Source organism: Chiloscyllium plagiosum, unplaced genomic scaffold (assembly GCF_037043375.1).
Source record: "Chiloscyllium plagiosum isolate Xiang-an unplaced genomic scaffold, Cpla_swu_hap1 HiC_scaffold_23, whole genome shotgun sequence".
NCBI classification, from domain to species: domain Eukaryota; kingdom Metazoa; phylum Chordata; class Chondrichthyes; order Orectolobiformes; family Hemiscylliidae; genus Chiloscyllium; species Chiloscyllium plagiosum.
The window spans coordinates 16,840,577-16,866,932 of record NW_028270161.1 but is presented as its reverse complement, the minus strand read 5'-3'; the positions used below and the strand labels follow the sequence as shown (position 1 = coordinate 16,866,932).

Sequence of the window (26,356 nt, the reverse complement as noted above, 5' to 3'; positions counted from 1 at the left end):
TATAAATGACAAACAAAAGAGGACCCAGAACCGATCCCTGTGGAACACCACTGGTTACAGGCAACCAGTCCAAAACGCAACCGTCCACCATTACTCTCTGTCTCCTGCAATTAAGCCAATTATGTATCCAATTGGCAAGCTTATCCTGAATCAATGTGATCGTACTTTACTAATTAGTCTACCATGTGAAACCTTGTCAAAGGCTTTACTAAAATCCAAATAAACAACGTCTGTTGCTCTGCCATCATCAACCTTCTTGGTAACTTCCTCAAAACTCAATCAAGTTTGTGAGACATGATTTTTCTTGCACAAAACCATGCTGACTATCCCTAATTTATTTTTGCCTCTCTAAATGTTCCTAAATCCTTTACAATCCTCTCCAACAATTTTCCCACAACCAAAGTCTGACTCACAGATCTATAGTTCCCCAGTTTCTCCTTTCAACCTTTCTTTAAAAGAGGTATAACATTAGCCACTCTCCAGTCATCAGGCATCTCACCTGTAGTTATAGATGCAAATATTTCTGCAAAGCATCTTGTAATTTCATCCTTTACTTCCCTCAATGTTCAGGGATACATTAGATCAGGTCCCAGAGATTTATCCACCTTTATATTCTGTAAGACCTCCCGAACGTTTTGTTCTGTAATGTGGACTATTTTTAAGACATCAATGTCTATTTCTTTGCATTCTCTAGACTTCATTTCTTACTCCACAGTAAAAACTGACACAAAATATTCATTTAGTATTTCTCCCATCTCCTAGAGTTCAACACCAAGATGACCTATTTGATCTTTAAGAGGCCATGCCCTCTCTCGAATTACCCTCTCGCTCTTAATGTATTTGTAGATTATCCTTAACCTTATCTGCCAATGCTATCTCATATCCCCTCCATGCCTTCCTGATTTCTCTCTTAAGAGTGTTCCTACACTCTTTATATTGATTAAGAGATTCAATTGAACCAAGTTGTATATATCTAAAATTAGATCCTCTTTTATTCTTGACTGGAAACTCAATATCATTATTCATCCCATTGTTCCTTAATCTTACCAGCTTTACCCTTCCCTCTAACAGGAACAAAATGCCTCTGAACTCTCCTCATCTCACATGCTTGAATGCCTCCCACTTGTCAGATGTCCTTTTATCTGTAAACAGTCTACTCCAATCAACTTTTGAAAGTTCTTGTCTCGCACCATTAAAATTTGCCTTACTCTAATTAAAAACCTTAACTTTTATGGAAGGTTTCTCCTTTTCCATAACCATTTTGAAACTAATAGAATTACGATTGCTGGACTCAAAGTGTTCCCCCACTTTTACTTCAGTCACCTGCCCTGCCTTATTGCTAAAAAGGCCTAGTTTTACTCCTTTTCTAGAGTCTTTCGCTGAAGCAATCAGGATATGAGCCTGAAAGGGATGACTATTCCAGGCAGCGGAGCCTGAAGTTCAAAGCTTCCCTTTGGATGATGATGCCAGTTACTGCTCAGATCTGCTGTTAGTGCACAAACTCATGAGCATTTGTGACCAGTTTAAACTGGCCTCAGAAACCAAGGTAAATCGAGGCAAGAGTGAGGCCATGTTTTTTTGGGAATTGGGCTTACTGATCCTTTATCCCCTTCACTGCCAGGTCAGATTCGCTGAGGGTGCTGGGAATATGGTTCAGAGGGACTTGGGTGAGTACCAAAATCAAGGTAATGCAGAAACGGGGCAGATGGGAGCAGTGAGGAAAGACCATTGTCTAAGTTCTTTCTGCCCAAGTACAATGGGAGTCCATTCAATTGTCAGCATATAGTATCCTGCATGAGTAATAAATGCATTTAACTTTTACAACCACAGGTAATGTCACATCCAGTTCGTCTTCTTTGACATGCAAAGAGTGTATAGAATTGCTCTAGCACCTGTGTATGTATTAAAAATTTTTTAAATGAATAAAGTATATTTTTGAAATTAAAAAAAATTCTGGAGAATGAGTGCCATAAAGATCTTTCTGCCAAAGTATAATGAGGGTCCATTCAGTTATCAGACCCTCTGTTTGCCTCAAAATGTATGTACTGTAAATAATGTTCTGCATGAGTAGGGAATGCCTTTGGTTTTGTAACTGCAGGGAATGTCAAAGTCCAATGTTTGTTTTTCTTTATAATGCAAAGACCGTACAGAACTGCTTTAGTACCTGAGTATGTACGTAAAGATAATTTTTAATGAATAAAGCTTATTTTTACAATAAAAAGGTTTGCAAAATTGAACTGTAAAAAGCTTTGCCGGCTCAAATTATATGAGAAAATTAATTGTGAAAGTGTGGAAGAAATATTGCAAATATTTAAAATTATCCAGGGAATGAATGAAGCAGAACTATGGAAGTTGTTCTAAGTGCAGAACCAGAAGAGCCAACAGTCATCATTATAAGATTAATAAGCATAAGCAAGATATGACTGTTGAAGGGAACAATCCTTGGGGAAAGCAGAGAGGGTTGGGGAGGGCAAGATGTTCTTGGTGGTGGGGTCTAGTTGGAGTTGGCAGAAGTGTTTAAGGATGATGTGTTAGATGTGGAGACTGGTGAGGTGGTAGGTGAGGACAAGGTGGACTCTTGTCTTTATTGCGTTTGGAGGGTGGAGTGGTTTAGAGCAGTAGAACAGGGAATGGAGGTGGTATGGTGGAGGGCTGTTTGGATGACAGAGGGAGGAAAAGCACGTTGTTTGAAATAGGTGGACATTTGGGATGGAATGTCTGCTCATCCAAGCAAATGCGGTGGAGGTAGAGGAACTTGGAGAATGGGATGAAGTTCTTGCAGGATACTGGGTGGGAGGAGTCCAGGCAGTTGTGAGAATCTGTGGGTTTGTAGTAAATATCTGTTGGAGACTGGAAATGGAGAGGTCGAGAAAGGGAAGGGAAGTGTCTGAGATGGACCAAGTTAATTTGAAGGTGGGTGGAATTATGGGCAAAGTTGGTGAACTACTCCAGTTCAGCCTGGGTGCAAAATGCTGTGCTGATGCAGTCATTGATGTAATGGCGGAAGAGTTGGGGCATAGTGCCTGTGTAGGTACTGAAGAGGGACAGTTCGATATAGCTGACAAAGAGGCAGGCATAGCCTATCCGGGTGACCATGCCCCCGCCACTCCCTTTATCTGCAGCTCCACCTTCACCCACCCCCAGTCCTGAAGAAGTGTTAAACACGAAACATTGCCTTCTCCACCTCCTGATGCTGCCTGGCTTGCTGTGTTCTTCCAGTCTCCTGCCTGTCCACCATTTGATCTTTCTAAACCCAATTCTCCTGCCTTTTCCCAGTAACCCTTGATCCCCTTCCAAATCAAGAACCTCTCTCTCTCTCTTAAACACACTTAATGGCTTGACCTACACAGCCGTCTCCACCAATGAGTTTCACAGATTCACTACAATTCTGCTGAAGAAATTCCACCTGATCTCAGTGCTAAACAGTCATCCCTTCACTCTGACAGTGTGCCCTAGTCTCTCCTACTAGAAGAAACATCTTCTCCATGTCCACTCTATCCAGGCATCTCAGTATACTTTACGTTTCAGTCAGATCCCCCCCTCATCCTTCTAAATCCCATTGAGTATTAGACTACAAGACAGGAGTAGAAGTTAGGCCATTCAACCTGAAGGGGTTTCTTGTTTTTGATAAACTTGATAATCCCACTTGGATCTTTTGGGTAAAATACAGTAAAACCTGGCACAATAAGGCATACTTAATGATGGTGAATGAGCTGGTCTGAATGAACTGAGCAGAATCTGCTCTGCCATTGAATCATGGCTGATAAGTTTCTCAACCCCATTCTATCCCTTGCGCCCATAACCCTTGATCCCCTTGCCAATCAAGAGCCTTTCTACCTCAGTATTAAATACACTCAATGACTTGGCCTCTACAGCCTTCTGTGACAATGAATTCCATAGATTCCCCACTCTCTTTATCTCCATTCTAAAAGGTCTCCCCTTTACTCTAAGGCCCTCATGCCCTAGTCTCTCCTACCAATGGAAACATCTTCCCAACATCCACTCTGTCAAGGCCATTCGGTATTCTGTAAGTTTCAATTAGATTACCCCTCCCCATTCCTTCTAAACTCTATCGAGGATAGACACAGAGTCCTCAAACGTTCCTCATATGTTAAGCTTTTCACTCCTGGGACCATTCTCCATCGAGTATAGACAGAGTCCTCAACCGTTTCCCATATGGCAAGCCCTTGATTCCCAGGATTATTTTTGTAAACCTCATCTGGACCCCCTCCAAGGCCAGCACATCCTTCCTTAGATACAGGACTCAAAACTCCCCAAATACAGTCTGACCAGAGCCTTATACAGCTTCAGCAGTACATTTCTGCTCTCGTATTCTAGCCCTCTTGGAATCAATGCTAATGTCTACATTTGCCTTCCGACCTGCCAACTGAAACTGCACAATAATGATATGAGAAATCTGAACTCGGATTCCCAAGTCCCTTTGTGCTTCAGATTTCCGAAGCTTTTTCCTGCTTAGAAAATAGTTTTCATCTGTATTCTTCCTACCAAAGTGTAGAACCTCACATTTTCCCAATTCTTTGCCCACTTGCCTAGCCTGCCAAGGTCCTTTTGCAGCGTCCCTGCTTCCTCAAAACTGCCTTTCCTTCCAACTATCATTGTATCATCTACAAACTTAGCAACAATATCCTCAGTTCCTTCATCCAAATCTTTACTGTAGAACGTGAATAGTTGCAGTCCCAGCACCGACCACTGTGGAATTCCGTTAGTCATTGGCTGCCATCCTAAAAAAGATCCCTTTATCCCTACTCTCTGCTTTCTGACAATCAGCCAATCCTCTGTCTATGCCAGTACTTTCCCTGAACACCATAGGTTCTTCTTTAGCAGCTTCCTCTGTGGGACCTTGTGGAAGGCCTTCTGGAAATCCAAATAGATCGTATCACTGGCTCTGCTTTTTCTAATTTGATCTTTAGGTCCTCAAAGATCTCAAACAAATTTGTCAGGCATGAAGTCGTGCTGACTTAGCCCTTTTAACCATGCACTTCCAAGTACTCTGCAACTACTCATTCTTAATAATGGACTTAAATCTTACCAACAACTGACATCAATCTAACCAACAGTTTCCTGACTTGTCTCCCTTCTTAATCAGAGTTGACACATTTTCAGCCCTTTGGGACCCTCCCTGGCTCCATATCTGGTATTAAACAGTCAGTAGCCAAGAAAGGATACTTCGATGAGGCACTAAATTACTTTTATTTATTCATACTTTCTTTTTCTTGTAATTCATCATTCTCTTTTTATCTTAATTATTTCTGTGTATCCTGCCCACAAAGTTACAGGTTCCTGGGTAGTGTTGTTGAACAGAGATCTAGGATTCAAATATATAGTTATTTGAGAGTTGCATTACAGGTAGACAGGGTGGTTAAGAAGGTGTTTGGTATGCTTGCCTTCATTGCTCAGGCCACTGAGTAAAGGAGTTGGGAAGTCATGTTGAGGTTGTCCAGGACGTTGGTGAGACCACTTTTGGAATGCTGTGTACATTTGCGGTTGCTCGGCTATCAGAAGGATAATATGAAATTGGAGAAGGTTCAGAAAAGATTTAATAGGAAGTTGTTGGGACTGGAAGTTTGAGTTGTACGAATAGGCTACATTTTTCACTGGAGTTTAGGAAGTTGAGTGGTGCCCTAATAAGAGGTTTACAAAATCATGCAGCACCTAGTTAAGGTCTTTTTCCAAGGATGGGGGACTTAAAAACTAAGGGGCATATTTTTAAGGTGAGAGCAGAAAGATTTAAAATGGAACTGAAGGGTATCCTTTTCACACAGAGGGAGGTTCGTATTGCCAGAGAAAGTGGTGATTGCAGGTACAGTTACACCATTTAAAAGACATTTGGACAGGTACATGAATAGGAAAGGTTTAGAGGGATATGGGTCAAACACAGATAAGTAAGATAAGTTTAGTTTGAGAAACTTGGTAGGCATAGACGAGTTTGACTGCAATATCTGTTTCCATGCTGTATGAGTCTCTGAGAACGGAAAAGGGGCTTGTTTTAGCATTGTAACTTAAACTTGACATGGACCATTTAAATGAAGCCCATTAGGCTCTTGAAGTGAATTTCTCTGAATGATGCTTTTCCAACAGTGCTGTAGGGGCGTTTTGGAAAATTTCTATAGCGAGTTTGAACTAGCAGCTTGGATCATTCAATGTCACATGTCGGCATTTCAATGTGGGAAACTTGACTCTCATATCGAAAAAGGTTAAAAAGAAAACAAGTACAAGAATTCTGATCGAGAATTTCTTTTTCCAACTTTATTGCAGAACATTTTGTGTACACATTAAAAGATAAGATGGTTTCTGATTCATGCAGTGCAATAATAAATAGTACAGATTATGCAGTTAAGGGCATATATATAAAGGAATTTGGGATAGGAAAAACATTCAATGTTTTGTGAATCTAAATAAGAACAGAACAGATGTTATAATAATAGTCTGACGCAAACCTATTTCTCTTTTCAACTGACCAGTCCTGATTTAGGGTTAGTTTTACTTGCATTGACATAGTTCCTAGCTATTGACAAAATACATAATATGGAGTGTAGGGGGTATGTGTGTCATAGCATGTTTCACTTGGATACAGATACTTTATACATACAAATTAAAAAGGTGATCAGCACAACAAAGTGAGGAGAATCCTTTATAATAGGCCTACATAGATCAGATACAAAAAATGATAAGTCTCAATAAACTTTGCACTATTTATTTTCATCCTTTTATAAATACACTTCAGTTTATATCAAGTTGATAATCTGATATGCTTGATCCAAAGGCCTTGTAATCACATGGCTTGGATTCTGGTGTCTATGATACACCAAAACAAAGCCAAACCCTCACCAGCTCATTCACCATCATTAAATGTGCCTTATTGTGCCAGGTTTTACTGTATTTTTACCCTTAAGATCCAAGTGGGATTATCAAGTTTAGCAAAAACCAGAAACCCCTTCAGGCTGTGAAAGCTAAGCTTTAGTTGTTGAACATTAGATCAAAATTGTGCAAATTTTGTAGCAATGTGTGCTAATTTGAAATATTTAGTAGGATGAAACAGTATTTATTAAATGTGCTAATGCCATAAATAGTTCATTTTTGCTGCGGAAATGCACCCTTTTGTTCTTTTTTTTGCAGCTAATCCCTTTTATGATAACCAAATGAAACTTCAACCAGATAATAAAGTCAATTTAGTGGCTTGGGGGAGGGAGTGCAACAAAATCTATTGACTGACTTTAGGTTGTGACCGTTGGACAGATGAATTTACCAACTATTAGTTAAGGTGTACTGTACTGTTGTGCATCAGCTGCACTGCCTGTAGGTGAATAAAGCTAGGAGCTGCTAGAAGTCAGTTAATCATTGGCACTGATGGTGAAAAAAACACAAGGAAATAGTGAAAAGCAACCAAGTTGTCTAAAGAAGGAGGAATGCGAAGGAGAAATGAAGAGGGTATTGTTTCCTGCTAACTTTGTGCTTAAGTTTCAATTGGCTAGTAAAAGGGAAAACAGACCTACAAGAACAAAATTGCATCCTGCAAAGAAATACCCTTGGTATTTCACAGAAAGCAACAAGCTACAATAATGCCACTTAAACTTTATAACCTATGTACATGTTTCACTGCTAAAAGATTGAAACAATCAAACACTCACTGAATATGATGGCAAGTTGCCTTTCAGCTTAGCCATAATTCTAAGTAAGATGGTGTTGTACTGTACTGAGTCCCTACTTTGAGGCTGAGCATCTACACTGTGGTGATCTTCTTGTCCTTGGTTGCCTGTTTTATAGCAGCCTGCTCACAGATGATCTCTTTCAGCCGCTGCAGTCGCATGTTCTGAGTGGTCTGATCTCCAACTCCAGTTTGGCTGCGATGGAGGAGGCTTAAGGCATTGATGTACTCCAACTCTGTGTACTTTACCCCTTGGTCCACCACCAGGTTGAGCAGCTCATCTGGATTATTGTACAGCATCTCATAGTACTGCCTGTGTAGCAAAACAGAAATGAAGGTTAACCCAAGTACACTGCCAATAACTTCACATGCCATATTTTAAAAGCTCGAGGTATGAATGCTAACAACGCATATGCTTTCCCAACAGAACCTGCATGTTAACCTTCGAAGATTTAGCTCAGGATTCTCAGTTCTTTTGCGCTCAGGTTACCAAAGCCTGTTCCCATTTAGAAAACAGTCGACACCTCTATTCTTCCTACCTCATACTTTCCCACATTAGCCAGTGATGCGCCGGTTGATCAAATATCCCAGATAATCAAAAGATCCACATAATAATCACACTAAGTAATAGAAATGGAATGCAGGGAGAATAAACATCATTGTTTGGTTTATTTACAGTATTAATCACTGAAATAATAATTACGCAATTTTGCCTTAAATAAAATTTACTGGCAGACAGCCTTCTCAATTGCATCCTCAACTGACTACTCAGACATTGTGGTAGATCGGAGTATATGAGGAGAAATTGACTAGAAACTGAATCAACTATTAATGTTTCATGTGGTGATTTAATTGAACAAGTATATTTATATTGATGCAAATAGATTAGAAAGTGATAATAACTGGACAGAATAATACATAAACTTGGCAGCATTTGAGGCACATAATTTTTGCCAGTTTATCGAGAGTGCCAGTTCAAACAAATTTTGCTGTATTCTATAATCTCATCCTTAATAACAGACTTTAAAACTGTACCAATATTTGAGACCAGGCTAATTGCCCTATAATTTCCTGTCTTCCACCTCCCTGTGTTCATAAGCAGTGGTGTTACAATAATCATTTTCCAAACCTCTGGGACTCTCCCTAACTCCAGTTGTTCCTGAAAGATCAGCACCAATGCCTCCACAATCTCCTTAGCCAACTCTTTCAGAACCCTGGGGTGTACTTCACCCAGTCTGGGCGATTTATTCACCTTCAGACCTTTCAGCTTCACCAGATGGCCACCATACTCACCTCTGCCCATTGACATTCGTGAAGTTCTGATATGCTGCTGGTGTTTTCCACCATAAAAAACGACGCAAAGTACTTATTCAGCTCCTCTGCCATTTCTTTGTTCCCCATTAATAATTCTTCAGCCTCATTTTGCAGTAATCCAAAGTCCAATCTTGCCTCTCTCTTACCTTTTATGCATCTAAAAGAAACTTTGCAGTATTCTTTTATATTTCTAGCTAGTATATTCTCATATTTCATCTTCTTCCCCCTTATTGCTTTTTATGGTTGTCCACTGCTGGTTTTTAAAGGTTTCCCAGTCCTCTGGTTTTCCCATTAATCTTCATCACATTGTGTTTTTCCTTTTGCTTTAATGTTGTCCCTGAATTCCCGTCAGCCATGATCGCCTTCTCCTCCCATTAGTATTTTTCTTCTTCTTCCTTGGGATGAATGTCTGCTGTGCCTCCTGAATTATCCCTAGAAACTCTTACCATTTCTGCTCCACCACTTTTCCTATTAGATTTCCCTTCCTATCTACTCTGGCAAGCTCCTTACCTGTACTTTTCTATTTACATTTACTCAATTGCAATATCATCACATCTGATTCCAGATTCTCTTTTCAAATCCTCGGGTGAATTCTATCATATTATGGGCGCTGTCCCCTAGGGTTCCTTCACCTTAAGCTCCCTAATCATGTCTGCTTCATTACACATCACCAAATCAAGAACCACCTGTTCCCTCATGGGCTCTACCACAAGCTGCTCCAATAAAAAACCATCTCATCGATGTTCCAAAAATTTATTATCTTGGGATCCACTACCAACTTGATTTTCCCAGTCCATATTGAAATTCCCCAAAGTCATTGGAATGGTGCCTTTCTGACATGCCTTTCCATCTCCTGATTTATTTTCTGCCCAACATCCTGACTACTGCAAGAAGGCCTGCACATAATTCCCTTTAGGGAGTTTTTCCTTTATAGTTAGTCTACCCATGCAGGTTCCATCCCTTCTGACCCTCTTTCACTTCTTGCTAACGCTTTAATTTCATTTCTTACTCACAAGGTAAGCCAGACCTCTCTGCCCATCAAACGTTTTCTTTGACAGAACACTTATTCTTATTTCCCAGAATAATGCTCTTGCAATGATGGCCACTGCATCATACTCGCTAATTTCAAGCTGTGCTGCAAGTTCATTTACTTATTTTCATTTGCTATAAGTATTTAAATACAACACGCTCAGTCTTGCATGGAACACCCCTTTTTCATTGTCATCCCCTTATCTACTGTGCTTGATGTTAGATTCCTAACCCTTTCCACACTCTCTATCCTATTATATGTTCTGGAAACTTCAATAATCTCTCCTGAGCCTGTCTCCAATCCCTCCATCCCCGCCAAAGTCCTCATGATCTCAATCTATCTCGAATTGCATCATCACTTTATCTGCCTTATTCCAAACATATTGTGCATTAAGATACAAAGCCTTTACATTTAATCTACTCGAGTTTCCTTACACTTTTATTTGGTACAATGTGACATTCACACTTTCTGATAAGAGTCAACCCTAGCAGTACCCAGCAATTCTACTTTCTCCTTTATCTTTGATTTTATAACTTTCCTTGCACCAACCTCCATTTAGTTTAAAGCCCTCGTTGTGTCATTCACCAGAACTCTGGTCCCCAGCATGATTCAGGTAGAGCCCGTCCCATCAAAACAGCTCTCCCTTCCCCTGTACTGATGCCAATGTTGCACCACTCCAGTACTGTGATGGGTTTTATGCTGTCGAGGAAGGGTGGAGGCGCAATTGGAACAAAAGGGAAGATCAGGGAAAGATTTGAGAGAGAGATTAGAGATAAAAGATGTTATAGAACAAAATGTAATCCAATGTGTAACTGTTGTAACCAAGATAGAGCAGATTGCAACATGAGCAGTGTATACATTGAAGAGAAATACAAACATCTGGAAGATGTGTTTGGGTATTGCACAATGAGGAAGGCTGAGGTAAAAGGGTAATGCTGCACCTCTTGTGATTGCATTGCAAGGTGCCATGAGAGGGGAGTGAGCTGTTGAGGTGATAGATGAGTGGTCCAGGCTGTTGTTGAGGCAATGGTTCCTTTGGAATGCTGTCAGGGGATGGGAGGGAAAGGAAGATGGATTGGAGGTGGCATAATGTTAGATTTCATAGAAGTGGCAGAGGATAATGCTATGAATATAGAGGCTGGTGTTGTGGAAAACAAGGTTAAGGAGTGTTCCTTTTGTGGTTTAGGAATCATAGATGTGTGGGGAAGGTTAGGGCCAATGGGGAGGAAAAAGAAAGACATGATGGAAGTCTCATTGTGCAAGGTAGCAGCATTAACAGATGTAACAGAGAAAGAGAAATTGGAAGTTGGAACTGAATTCTTACAGGAAGCAGAGAACAAGTTGTCAAAGTAGCTATGGGTTTGCAATGAATATTAGGAATGCATCCAGCAAAATGCAGTAAGCAGCATTTTAATTTTTATGGGCTTATCACTTTTTTAATTGCCTCTTCCAGCTTAAATTGCTACAGGGAAATTGAATGATACAGTCTAATTCTGATGCTGTGGGCATCACGCATATGGACTATATCTGGTTGTCTGCAATTGCCCCTCCCACATAGTTGCTTCCTGTTTGTCATTTCCTCCTCCCATTTAAAAAATAATTAATGGGATGAGAGCACCACCATTAAGGCCAATATAGATCAGCCATTCCTACCTGTGCTTGAGAAAGTGGTGATGAGCTACCTTCTTGAAATACTACAATCACTCAGGTATACAGGCATTCACAGTGTCATGAGGAAGGGAGTTCCAGGATTTTGATTAAGTGACAGTAAAAGAACAATGATATAGTTCCAAGTCAAGATGGTTTGGAGGTGGTGGCTTTGCCGTCCATCTGCTGCCCTTGTCCTTCGAGATGGTAGAGTTGTGGGTTTGGAAAGTGTTGTTGGGTGGGGGTGGGGTGGGGGCAGAAAAAGAGGGGGCTGGATGAACTATGTATTAAGGCTTGTAGCTGGTACACACTACTGTCATTGTGCATCAGTGGTGAAGGGAATGCATGTTGATGGTAGTGGATGGAGTACCGATCCATCTCCATCAACAATGACCGACTCAACACTGACATCTTCTACAAACCCATCGACTCCCACAGCTACCTGGATTACACCCCCTCCCATCCTGCCTCTTGTAAAAATGCTATCGCTTATTCCCAATTCCTCTGCCGCATCTGCTCCCAGGAGGACCAGTTCCACTACAGAACACACCAGATGGCCTTCTTCTTTAAAGACCACAATTTCCCCTCCCTCCAGCGCATCTCATCCACTTCCCACACCTCCACCCTTGAACACCACCTCTCCAACTGCTACAAGGACAGAATCTTCCGGTTCTCACCTTCCATCCCACCAACCTCTGTATAGATCACATCATTCTCCACCATTTCCGCCTCCTACAAACAGACCCCACCACCGGAGATATATTTCTCTCTCCACCCCTACTTGCTTTCCGTAAAGACCATTCCCTCTGAGACCGCCTTGTCAGGTCCACGCCCCCTAACAACCCACCCTCCCCTCCCGGCACCTTGCCCTGCCACTGCATGAATTGCAAAACCTGCATCCACTCCTCCCCTCTCATCTCTGTCCAAGGCCCCAAAGGAGTCCTCCATATCCATCAAAGTTTCACCTGCAGTTCCACACGTTATTTACTGTATCCATTGCGGTCTCCTCTACACTGGGGAGACAGGACACCTACTAGCAGAGCACTTCAGAGAACATCTCTGGGACTCCCACACCAACCAACTCCACAGCCCCGTCCCCGAACACTTCAACTCCCCTTCCCAATCCACTGAGGACATGTAGGTCCTGGGCACTCTCCATCCCCACTCCCTTACCACCCAATGCCTGGAGGAAGAATGTCTAATCTTCCGTCTCGGGACCCTCCAACTCCTTGACATCAATGTGGATTGCACCATTTTCCTCATTGCCCCTCCCCCCACCTTATCCCAGTTCCAACCTTCCAGCCCAGCACCGCCCTCATGACTTGTCTGACCTCTCCATCTTCCTTCCCACCTATCCACTCTATCCTCCCCTCTGTTCTATCACCATTACCCCCATCTCCATTCACCTATCACATTCTCAGCTACCCTCACCCCAGCCTCACCCCTCTCCCATTTATTTCTCCACTCCCAAGGCACCCAGCCTCATTCCTGATGAAGGGCTTTTGCACAATACGTCAATTTTCCTGTTCCTTGGATGCTGCCTGACCTGCTGTGTTTTTCCATCACCACACTCACGACTCTAATCTCTAGCATCAGCAGTCCTCATTTTCGCCTACCGATCAAGTCAGTTGATTTATTCTAAATGGTGTCAAGCTTCTTGGCAAGTGGAGAGGACTCCGTCACACTCAGAGGTTGTGCCTTGTAGATGGTGGACAAGCATTAGTGAGACATGAGGTTCAATTACTTCCTGCAGAATTCTTCGCCCAGGCCTACTCTTGTAGCCACAATGATAAATTGATGAAGTAGTTCAGTATCTGGTGTACTGAATCCACCAGGTTATATCACTTTTGAAAGTTTGAGAGATGTGGTGAAGCGCTTTATAAATGCAAGTCTTCCCTTTCCAGAGAAAGTATCAAATGTGGGCGGCACGGTGGCTAGCACTGCTGCCTCACAGCGCCAGAGACCCGGGTTCAACTCCCGCCTCAGGCGACTGACTGTGTGGAGTTTGCACGTTCTCCCCGTGTCTGCATGGGTTTTCTCCGGGTGCTCCAGTTCCCTCCCACAGTCCAAAGATGTGCAGGTCAGGTGAATTGGCCATGCTAAATTGCCCGTAGTGTTAGGTAAGGGGTAAATGTAGGGGTATGGGTGGGTTGCGCTTCGGCGGGTCGGTGTGGACTTGTTGGGCCGAAGGGCCTGTTTCCACACTGTAAGTAATCTAATCTAATCTAAATTAATGCAGTCAGCTTATAAAGTCTTATCCTGATACCTTAAGAATTCTAGTTTTCTTAGTGATTATAGACTCTGCCTAAAATAAAATCCTTTATACTTTGGAGCCAACATTTGATGAAAATAGGGCTGTTTGGATAATTATGATGGGGTATGAAGTTTAAATAGGAAATCTTAGGGAAGAGAGGGCAATTGTATTCAGAGGTGGGTCAGGCAGCATCTGAGGAGCAGGAGAATTGACAGTTCAGTCATAAGCTCTTCATCAAGCTGTGCTTTTTCAGCACCAAACTCTTTGACTCTGATCTCCAGCATCCGCAGTCCTCACTTTCTCCTAGGCAATTATATTCACTCTTACATATTCCATCTGGTGACATGATCACAGGAATCATCCTCAAATTTTAAACAGATGTTATTTTTTCTTGTGCATGTACAAGACAGCATGACCTATCATGAATATTTATGAACAACCTCAAAGAAAAGAATGAAAAATTAACTGAAAATTGTTGAGTTGATACTCATTTTTGCAGAGTTCATGATCAAGAGCAGTATAGATTTCAAAATTAGTCATAACTTTGTGAAGGAAATCTCTACGGCCCTACTGTACTCGCACAAAGCAAATGTAGAATTTAACCACTTCAGACCTGACATTTTAATAAGTAAATTTTAACAAATCTCAAGATTACCCAGTTAGTTGGCATAGGGTTCATGTAGTGTGTTACTCATGGTTAGCCCACAGTTTTAAGTTCCTGGACTTTACTTTTAAATAACATTCCAAAATTCCCAGCATTTCTTAATGTGCTGTTATTGCAAAAAATAAAAGCTCACAGTATATATCACATGATGGTGTGGTATGGTACTCAAATATTAGCATGGATAGGAAATCGGCTAGCTGGCAGGCAATGAAGTTATATGCAAAACGGGTCTTCATCTAAGTGGCAGGGGGTGATGGGTGAAGTCCAGCAGAGGTCTGTGCTGGGGCCTCAACTGTTTATAACTTACATTACTGACTTAGGTGAGGGGAATTAAGGCAGGATAGCTAAACTCGCAGACATCACAAAACAGGCAGGAAAGTATGATGTGGAGAAGACAGAAGGAGTTTGCAAACAAACAGAAAGTTGAGCGAGCGGACAAAAATCCAGCAGATAAAGCATAATGAGGGAAATATTGAATTATCCACTTTGGCAGGAAGTATGAATAAACATAGTGGTATTTAAACAGATAATATGCAGAGTTCAGAGAGGGAGAGGGATTTGTGTATTTTAGTGCATAAATCACAAGAAGTTAGTCTTTGGTACAAAAGGTAATCAAGAAGGCTAATGGAATACTATCCTTCATTATGAGAGGAATGGAACATAAAAGGGTGTCATGAGGGACACAGGTTAGACCACATCTTGAATATTGTGTATAGCTTTGGTCTCCTTATTTATGCTTTGGAGGTGGTTCTGAGGAGGTTTACTAGATTAGGAGATGAAATGACTGAGTTATCTTAAGATAGGTTGGACAGATTGGGCTTGTTTCCACTGGAATTTAGAAGAATGAGGGTTACTTGATTGAAGTGTATAAAATCCTAAATGGTCTTTATTAGATGGATGTGGAAAGATGAGTTCAGAATTAGGGGGCAATGTTTTAAAATTAGGGTTTACCCTTTTAGGGCAAAAATTAGGACGATTTTTATCTGTTTGGAACAAAAAGGATCAAAACAACAGCACTTTAAAAAAGGAAGAAGAGGGAGAAAGCGGGTACCACGTGGGAGGTATAAAAAAGAACCAGTGAACCTAAACAGCTGTCTGATCAGGCAGTGAACCTTCATAGCTGACTGCCTCTCCTGTTAGTTTCAAGTATCTCCAGACATTGGAGTTCCTTCTAAGAAAAATAAACAAGCAGTGAAATTCACAACTGAACTTGAATGAAACCTGTATTGGAGAGTTCACAGCAGAGGAACAGTTAAGTGTTTTTTAAATTTAGATCTGTCTCTTGATTAAACTTTAAAAATATAAAACATAGGTATGAAGCTATCCTGGAGCAGTGATTTTAGAGCAGTAAGACTGTGCTATTTTCTGGGTGTGTAGACTGTTAAGATGTAAGGTGGCCTTTGTTGATTTGTGGGATGTAGAAGATAGGGAGAATTACAGTGATCTTGGAAATGTGTTTGGTTGCAAATTCTATCGGATTGCCTGGATCAGTTGGAGCAACAGTTAGAGGCGATAAGGAATTTACAGAGCTGGGGGCTGATGGATGGCAGTTTCAGGAAGGTAGAAAAACCGCAGATACAGTCAGGTCGATGGGTTACCTCCTGGAAAGGTAGGAGAGGTAGGCAGGTAGTGCAGGACTCTCCTGACCCAAGCAAATCTGTTTTGGAAAATGTAGGGGGTAATGAATTCTTAGGAGGATGTTGCACTGCCAGCCAGGTTTCTGAGACTGACACTGGCTTTAAAGTAATGAAGGGTAGGGGTCTAATTAGTCAGAGACAGAGACAGACACAGACGTTTCTGCGGACAACAATGAGATATCAAAATAGTGTGTTGCCTTCTTGGTGCCAGCATGAAGGATACCGCAGAGAGGGTGCAGAATATTCTCAAAGGGGAGTGGGACCAGCAGGAGATCATTGCACACATTGGAACTATTGACATAGGAAGAGAAAAGGACGAGGTTCTGAGGAGACAATATAGGAAATTAGGCAGGAATTTCAAAAGTAGGTTTGAGGGTAGTAATATCTGGATTACTCTGGTGCCACGAGCTAGTGAGAGTTGGAATAGATAGATAGAGCAGATGAATGCATGGCTGAGGAGCTGGCACAGGGGAGAAGGATTCACATTTTTGCATCATTGGAATGGATGGATTGTACCTGAATTCGAAGGGATTGAATATGCTTGCCGAGAGATTTGCTACAGCTGCTCAGGAAGATTTAAACTCGTAAGTGGGGGACGAACCAGGGAGACAGTGTGAAAAGAGATCAGTCTGAGACTGATGTAGTTGGGAAAAGGAGCAAATCAAAAAGTCAGGGGAGACAGGAACAAAGCAGAGAATGAGGTAAGACTGATAAACTAAATTGCATTTATTTCAATGCAAGAGGTCTAACAGGTAAGGCAGATGAACTCAGGCACAGTTGGGAATATGGGACTGGGATACCATAGCGATTAAAGAGACATGGTCAAGGATGGACAGGACTGGCAGCTTAATGTTTCAGAGTACAGATGCTATTGGAAGGGGGCAAGAGAGGAGGGGGAGTGGGCGTTTTTGATTAGGGATAACATTACAGCTGTATTTAGGGAAAATATCCTGTGAATATGTCCAAGGAAGTTATTTGGGTGGACCTGAGAAATAAGAAAGGAATGATCACCTTACTGGGATTGTATTAAAGCCCCCACAATAGTCAGTGGGAAATTGAGAAGTCAATTTGTAAGGAGATCTCAGTTGGCTGTAAGAATAATAGGGTGGTAATAGTAGGGATTTTACATTTCCAAACATAGCCTGGGACTGCTATAATGTTAAGGGCTTGCATGGAGAGGAATTTGTTAAGTGTGTCCAAGAAAACTTTCTGATTCAATGTGTGGATTTATCTTCTGGAGGAGGAGCACAACTTGACCTACTGTTGGAAATAAGGCAGGGCAAGTGACTGAGGTGTCAGTGAGGGAGCACTTTGGGGCCAGCGACCATAATTCTATTAGTTTTAAAATAGTGATGGAAAAGAATAGACCAGATCTAAAAGATAAAGTTCTAAATTGGAGGAAGGCCAATTTTGACAGTATTAAGCAAGAGGTTGGTGATAGATATTCCCTGATAAAAGGACGGCTGGTAAATGGATAGCCTTCAGAAATATGGTAATGAGAGTCCAGAGACGGTATGTTCCCGTTAGCTGTGGGGAATGAGTAAAGAGATTGAGGTTTTGGTCAAGAAAAAGGATGCATTTGTTACAGTTGAGTGAATCCCTTGAAGAGTATAAAGCCAGTAGAAGTATACTTAAGAGGGAAATCAGGAGAGCAAAAAGGGGACATGAGATAGCGCTGGCAAGTAGAGTTAAGGAGAATCCAAAGGAATTCTACACATAGATTAAGGACAAAGGAGTTACTAGGGAGAGAATCAGGCCCCTTAATGATCAGCAAGGCAGCCTATGTGTTGAACTGCAGGAGACTCTATAAGAGTATTTTGCATCGGTGAGAAGGATATGGAAGCTAGAGAACTTGGGGAAATAAATAGTGACATCTTGAAAAATGCCCATATTACACAGGAGGTGGTGGTGGACATCTTAAAATGCATAAAGGTGGACAAATTCCCGGGACCTGATCAAGTGTACCCAAGAAAGCTAGGAAAGTGATTGTTGGGCCGCTTGCTGAGATATTGGTATCATTGAAATCCAGAGGTGAGGCACTAGAAAACTGACGGTTGGCTAATGTGGTGCTACTATTTAAGAAAGGTGGTAAGGAAAAGCCAGGGAACTGTAGACTGCTGAGTCTGAAGTGGTAGGCAAGTTGTTGGAGGGGATCCTGAGGGACAGGTATGGACTCATTAGGAATAGTCAACACGGCTTGTGTGTGGAAAATTGTCTCTCACTAACTTGATTGAGTTTTTTGAAGAAGTAATGAAGAGGATTAATGAGGGCTTTAGTGACACCAAAAAGGCCAATCTGTGCTTCATGTGGAGCAGAAGTTCACTGTCCTTGAATCTAACTACAGGCTATTTTCAGATACCAGACTATTGACGCTAAACTCCAGAGGCTCAACACAATCATAATGGGGCTCAAGTCACATTCATGTGAATTACAACCGAAAGTAGTGCGTGGAGCTTGGAGAAAATTATTTACTTTGTTTTTGTGGAGGCTTTCAGAAATTTCTTCGTAATCCCAGTGTAATTCTTAAAAGAAAACAACTAAATAAGTAAAGCAGACACAGAGATCAGCACCGAGACATTTTTTGGAGACACTATTCTACCACTTAGTTAGATCATGACTAATTTATGTATCTATCCCATTGTGTCTGCCCTAGCTTCATATCCTTTGACACCCTGGCCTAACAAACATCTATCTATTGGTCTCAGTCTTGGAAGCTTCCTGTCCAGAATCCACAACATTTTGAGTTCAGATTTGCATTATCTCCTTTGTGGAAAATGGTTTCATTTTAATTTTAGGATTTACCCCAGTTGTTTGGATTTTCCCCACTACAGGAATTAGTTTGTTTTAGTTTGCATCTGCTCTATCTTTTCTATCACTCCTCAAATGTGTAATACAGGGAATAGCAGCTAGATTGTTTCATGCAAGTGGTACAGGACATCGGAGTATTGCCAGACTCAGTTGAGATGTAGTTCTGACACACTTGGAAAGCAGGAGACAGCACGAAGCATGTGTTCTGAAGAAAGGTCACTGGACTCAAAATGTTAACTCTGACTTCTCTCCACAGATGCTGCCAGACCTGCTGCGACTTTCCAACAATTTATGTTTTGCGTTCTGATTTCCAGCCTCCACAGTTCTTTCAATTTCATATTACTTCTGTCCTGCCAAATAGAATAGGCATACAGCTAGGAAGCTTTCTGTGGTTATCCACAGTACTTAAGTGAAGGGAGACAGTGTTCAGTCAGGGGACTGTGGCACAATAAGACAACACAGCCCCCGATATCAATGCAGCAGTTTGGACATAGTCAGTTAGTCATAACAATAAAAATAGAAATTGCTGGAAAAGCTCAGCAGGTCTGGGTTAAGGTGGTGACAGCAAATGAGGGAAGATGTTTCAAGCAACAGTGAGAATGGGAGGGCATGAGCCTTAGTAAGAAGTGGTACACTAACGAGGTATTGGAGTGATTATTGTGACACTTAGCCTTGTGGAGTGGAGAAGGTCTGCTGTGCATTCCTTCAGGTAGCTGACACTGCTTCAAACCAGGTTGGAGGGCAACCTCTGATCAGCCTGGTATGGTTTGAAGTCCTGGCTTTCACTGCCAGTATTGGAGGAAAAGGATGACCTACTTCTACACCTTCATGTCTAGGAGGATTTCCAGTTCCCTGCCTGCAATGCAAGGTGCCAATTTTCCCGCTTCTGCCATGTCTGGATCAATATCAGGAACCATTCAGGGCAGCTCTGGATTAGTAACACTTGTCCAGGTACGCAAAGTTTTTTAAAGATGGTGTAGGCACAACTGATGCCGGCCTTTCAACAGATATCCGGTGAGCAGTGAGTTGTTCCAAGATTGAAGAATTGTCTGTGAACAGTATAGAGGCTGACTTAGGAATTGTAAACTCATTTTCAAATCAGGAGCAAATAGAGAAAGGAAGATGGGATTGTGAGAGAGAGAGAGAAAAGACAGAAAAAAATGATTTTGTTTTCAAATCTCAAGCGTAAGTAAAATCTTAAGTAACGTGAAATTTAATTTTCAATGCCGCTGTGATTGTTTCCCAGCAATTAAGACTTAACACAACATTCAGAAGGAGACACCTTGTCTGTGACTAATTTTGATCTTATTTTGACCTGTAAGCATTTGATTGGGGAGTTTAACAGTGAGATGCCATTTTTGCACAGTTTACAGAGGAGCGTACTTCCAAGAGAACAAATTCCAGAATTTTGTTTGTTTCCACTCACCTGAGGTTGTTGTTTGATTTGCACATAAATAATATTGAGTGTTGTGGTGTCTTTATGACTACAGAGATAATTTGAAAAATTAATATAATTGATTCTGGCACTGGTAGACTGTTGACAAGGGTCTGAATGACAATCACATTTCCTTATTGATTTAATCCACTTGGATGTTTATTTCTTCTGATTTACCAGCCAAATGAATCAGCTTTGCAAAGATGGAGCATTAAATCTGTTTTCTTCCTCTGTTTACACCTCCTCCCACCCACTACCCAACACAAAAACAGACAGAATGGCAATTTTAATTATTCATTGTGATAGCTTATTTTGATGGTGTGTTGCTGTCCTTGGTTTAAATGCATTATGTTGATGTTTAAATGTGAAATTTGCATTTAGCAAATGCTTCAAGCTAGCCCTGAAATATTTTATTCATCTGAGCTGAACATATTTGCGAAATAACCCAGTAAATTTGCTTTAATTTATTTTAATTTCCTTTCAATGTCAGAATATTCCATTTCACTGTCTGTGCCCAGAATTCTAAGCATATATTACTGTTCATAGTTTCACATGCAAATAAGCCTGGATCGCCAATGTTTAACATTGTAAAATATCACTAATCAATGTTTTCCATGCTATCTAATGGATCTATCTCTCAAGGGCTGTCTATACTTTGCAGCTTCAAACACATATTATGGTCATAACTAAATTATAGTTCCAATGATGGAGAGAAAAACAGCATCAGTCGCAACATCTACATTGACTATTAACATATAAGGTCACCCAAACATGAATTTACTATTAAACACAATGCATGAATAGCATGATCAGTACGATCATGCAGGTTTATCATTTACATTTTAATTAAGGAATCTTACAAAATAGAAGGAGCACATTCTGACCATTGTGTTTGTGTGGTTCTTTGAAAGAGCTATCCAATTAGTCCCATTTCCCTGCTTTTTCTCTACAGAGAAACAAAGTTTTCTTTGGCAAGCATAAAATTAAGATGCACATTTTTCAGGGCAGCAAACTATAGTTCACTTTCTGCAGAAGGCAAAATCATACCCTCTGCAGAATTGTGTTTATTTCACTAATGCAAAGAATCAGGCAGCAACAGTAAAATCTGTTCCCATTTTGTTTATAGTTAACAGAGAAAAAGCAAAAAGACATAAGCAGCTCATTACATTGCCTCCTTGTACCATTCCCTCACAAATGCTATAGTGACATTTGATCTTACAGATGTTATTATGACGAGGTGTGTAAACTTTGTCCCTTGAGAAGGTGCAGCCCTGTGCCAGATGTTGAGAACACAATCAGAATTAGCACTTCAGTGTTGCTATTCAATGAGGAAGATAAGGTTTTTGTAATATCCTGGCCAACATATCCCTCCACCCCCACTCCCACCACAACAAACAAGTTCATTGATTTCATTTTTGTCTCTGAGACTTAGCTGTGTACAAAATGGCTAAATATTTTGTAGTTCTTTATTCATGAAAACCATGAAAATAAGCTAGAAAATAACACTGAGATGAATGATCACTGATCTACTGGCTGCAATGTGCAACAGCACATTCTTATTGGAATGTACTGATCGGACTGTCACTGAGACAGAAAGATAAAGCGAGTCTGAGGGAAATTGAGAAACAAATTTGTAAGGAGGTCTCAGCTATCTGTAAGAATAATAGCATGGTTATGGTAGGGGATTTTAACTTTCCAAACATAGATAGGGACTACCATAGTGTTAAGGGTTTAGATAGAGAGTAATTTGTTAAGTGTGTACAAGAAAATTTCCTGATTCAGCATGTGGATGTACCTACAAAAGGTGTAAAACTTGACCTACTCTTGGGAAATCAGGCAAGGCAGGTGACTGAGGTGTCAGTGGAGGAGCACTTTGGGGCCAGACACCCCAAATTCTATTAGTTTTAAAATAGTGATGGAAAAGGATAGACCCGATCTAAAAATTGAAGTTCTAAATTGGAGAAAGGCCGATTTTGATGGTATTAGGCAAGAACTTTCAAAAGCTGACTGGGGGCAGATGTTGGCAGGTAAAGGGATGACTGGAAAATGGGAAGCCTTCAGAAGTGAGATAATGAGAGTCAAGAGACAGGATATTCCTGCTAGGGTGAAAGGGAAGGCTGGTAGGTATAGGGAATACTGGATGACTAAAGAAATTGAGGGTTTGGTTAAGAAAAAGAAGGAAGCATATGTCAGGTATAGACAGGATAGATCGAGTGAATCCTTACAAGAGTATAAAGGCAGTAGGAGTATACTTGAGGGAAATCAGGAGGCCAAAAAGGGGACATGGGATAGCTTTGGCAAATAGCGTAAAGGAGAATCCAAATGGTTTTTACAAATACATTAAAGACAAAAGGGTAACGAGGGAGAAAATAGGGCCCCTCAAAGATCAGCACGGTGGCCTGTGTGTGGAGCCACAGAAAATGGGGGAGATAATAAATGAGTATTTTGCATCAGTATTTATTGTGGAAAACGACATGGAAGATACAGAATGTAGAGAAATAGGTGGTGACAGCTTGAAAAATGTCCATATCGTAGAGGAGGAAGTGCTGGATGTCTAGAAATGCATAGAAGTGGATTTGATCAGGTGTACCTTAGACCCCAGGACGTGATCAGGTGTACCTTAGAACTCTGTGGGAAGCTAGGGAAGTGATTGCTGGGCCTCTTGCTGAGATATTTGTATCATCGATAGTCATAGGTAAGAAAGGAGGTTGGAAGGTAAGGAAGACTGGAGGTTGGCAAATGTGGTGCCACTGTTTAAGAAAGGTGGTAAGGACAAGCTAGGGAACTATAGACCAGTGAGCCTGACGTCAATGGTGGGCAAGTTGTTGGAGGGAATCCTGAGGGACAGGATGTACATGTATTTGGAAAGGCAAAAAAAAACTGCAGATGCAGGAATCCAAGTTGGTCAAGCAGGAGGCTGGAAGAACATAGCAAGCCAGGCAGCATCCGGAGATGGAGAAGTCAATGTCTTGGCTTGCTGTGTTCTTCCAGCCTCCTCCTCGTCAACCCAAGGAAAAGGGCAGACTCAGGTTTAAATCTTTGTAGCTGATGGAGGAGAGCTTCCATAGTGAGCTGGCTCGAATTTCAAATATATGACCTGTTTGTCATCCAAAGTTATAGATGGAATTTATTGTTATTGGAACGTTCCCATAATCCTCTGAACCATTCACATATTTATATACAAATGTGATCTGTGTGAAGTGTCCTCAGGGAGGTGGTTGGTCTAATAATCTTATATTTCCTCCTTTGCGACAGGAGGTAAAGCCAGGTATCAGAATTCAATGCTAGGATTGTTTCGGAGGAGATGTGGGTGAGGTGGGATTCACCTTCAAACCAAGACTCCACATACACTAGCACAAGTCTAATGCATGACCAGTTATGCAGTTGGAGGTTGAAGGCTTTCTTTTCAAAATCACTATCACTAAGCTGTTTTACGGCCCAACCTGTGCTTATTTCACCCAAATAATAGGATGTGGCAATATCCTTTACCTTGACTGCTTAATTTTAATTCATCTTATAAAAGGAAAAAGATATTTGCCTAACCTCCTTGACTTTTTGCTTTCTTCTCTTAATTAATAGATCTGACAATTATCATTAAATTATAATTATCATTGCTCTTGGTCTGAGAGGCCATCTGCTTTGTAAAAATAACAAGGCCATGAGCTAAAGTTACTTTTTTTTGTACAGATATACAAATTATTGCAACAAAAACACAGGACCTGATCAGGTATACCAGAGAGCTCTGTGGGAAGCTACAGAAGTGATTGCTGGTCCTCTTTGCTGAGATATTTGTATCATTGAACGTCACAGGTGAGGTGCTGGAAGACTGGAGTTTGGCAAACGTGGTGCCACTGTTTAAGAAAGGTGGTAAGGACAAGCCAGGGAACTGTGAGCCTGACCTCAGTGGTGGGCAAGTTGTTGGAGGGAATCCTGAGGGACAGGATGTACAAATATTTGGAAAGGCAAGGACTGATTCAGGATAGTCAACATGGCTTTGTGCTGGGAAATCATGTCTCACAAGTTTGATTTGAGTTTTTTGAAGAAGTACCAAAGAGGAATGATGAGGGCAGAGCGGTAGACGTGGTCTATATGGACTTCAGTAAGGCGTTTGACATGGTTCTCATGGGAGACTGGTTAGCAAGGTTAGATCGCATATTGGCTCAAAGGTAGAAGACAGAGGGTGGTGGTGAGGGTTGTCTTTCAGACTGTAGTCCTATGACTAGTGGAGTGCCACAAGGATCGGTGCTGGGTCCACTATTTTTCATCATTTACATAAATGGCCTGGATGTGAGCATAAGAGGTATAGTTAGTAAGTTTGCAGATGACTCCAAGAATGGGGGTGCAATGGACAGCGAAGACAGTTACCTCAGATTACAATGGGATCTTGATCAGATGGGCCAATGGACTGAGAAGTGACAGATGGAGTTTAATTTAGATAAATGTGAGATGCTGCATTCTGGGAAAGCAAATCTTAGCAGGACTTATACACTTAATGGTAAGGTCCTAGGGAGTGGTTATGAACAAAGAGACCTTGGAGTGCAGGTTCATAGCTTCTTGAAAGTGAAGGCGGCATTTGGTATGCTCGTCTTCATTGGCTAGAATATTGAGTACAGGAATTGGGAGGTCATGTTGTGGCTGTACAGGACATTGGTTAGGCCACTTTTGGAATATTGCATGCAATTCTGGTCTCCTTCCTATCAGAAAGATGTTGTGAAACTTGAAAGGGTTCAGAAAAAATTTACAAGGATGTTGCCAGGGTTGGAGGATTTGAGCTATCGGGAGAGGCTAAATAGGCTGGGGCTGTTTTCTCTGGAGCGTCTGAGGCCGAGGGGTGACCCTATAGAGGTTTATAAAAGCATGAGAAGCATTGATAACATAATAGACAAAATCTTTTCCCTGGGGTGGGGGAGTCCAGGACTAGAGGGCATAGATTTAGGTGAGAGGGGAAAGATAAACAAGAGACCTAGATAAAAAAGACCTAAGGGGCAACCTTTTCACGCAGAGGGTGGTACATGTTTGGAATGAGCTGACAGAGGAAGCTAGTACAATTGCAACATTTAAAAGGCATCTGGATGGGTATATGAGTAGGAAGAGTTTGAAGGGATATGGGCCGGGTGCTAGCAGGTGTGACTAGATTGGGTTGGGAAATCTGGTCGGCATGAACGGGTTGGACCGAAGGGTCTGTTTCCGTGTTGAACATCTCTATGAATCTATGACAGTGAACTCTGGGTATATCTGCTACCAAAAGTATGTAGAGCTTCTCGCTTGGAAGCGAATCTGTATGTTTTGGAGGGATGTCTGCTTTCTCAGTAAACAATTCTTCACAAAGTTTTAAGAATTCCTACAATACCCGATACTTCAGATCCATTTAGGTTGTAACTTCACAGATTGGGGAAGCAATGACAATGGTATTGCCACTGAACTGTGTTAGGGTTGGAGACCCACATTAATGTTCTGGGGCATGGGTAAGAATTCCCCTAACCTTTATTAAGAATATAATTCATGCTATGGCTCATCATACATATTTTTGATTTCTACTATGTTATCTGCGAGGAGTTAGGTTGTGGGCAGAGCTTAGCACTTTTAACTGAAGAGAAAGCAAGATACAGTAAACCAAAATGGATCAATTACAACTTAACAAGAATCTGGCAGAGGGAGATCTTACAGCTCTGATTCTCACTCACTGACTTAGTTATACAGGAATTCCCTGTATAATTCAACTCATCACAAATCAGGGAGGCATAATAAAGAGCAGCCATTGACTGATCAAGCACACATAAATCAACTCTGGTACTGTATTATTATGAGCACATCAGTCAATTAAAAATAATTTAACATCAATAATCAAAGTGTGTTCACCATCTCTATTCTTGTGGGGTGAAGAAGAATTTACATTTCTGA

At 41.3% G+C, this 26,356-nt stretch overlaps 1 protein-coding gene across 1 annotated transcript in view; it reads right to left on the bottom strand.

The window, feature by feature from the left end:
* Positions 1 to 6,247: 6,247 nt before the first annotated feature.
* exoc4 (exocyst complex component 4) overlaps positions 6,248 to 26,356 on the bottom strand; it is a 604,047-nt gene continuing 583,938 nt past the window's right edge. Inside the window, exon 17 of the mRNA XM_043714034.2 lies at positions 6,248 to 7,979. Coding sequence (XP_043569969.2) covers positions 7,742 to 7,979 — 238 coding nt within the window. The 3' untranslated portion in view covers positions 6,248 to 7,741. The remainder of the gene's footprint in view (positions 7,980 to 26,356) is intronic.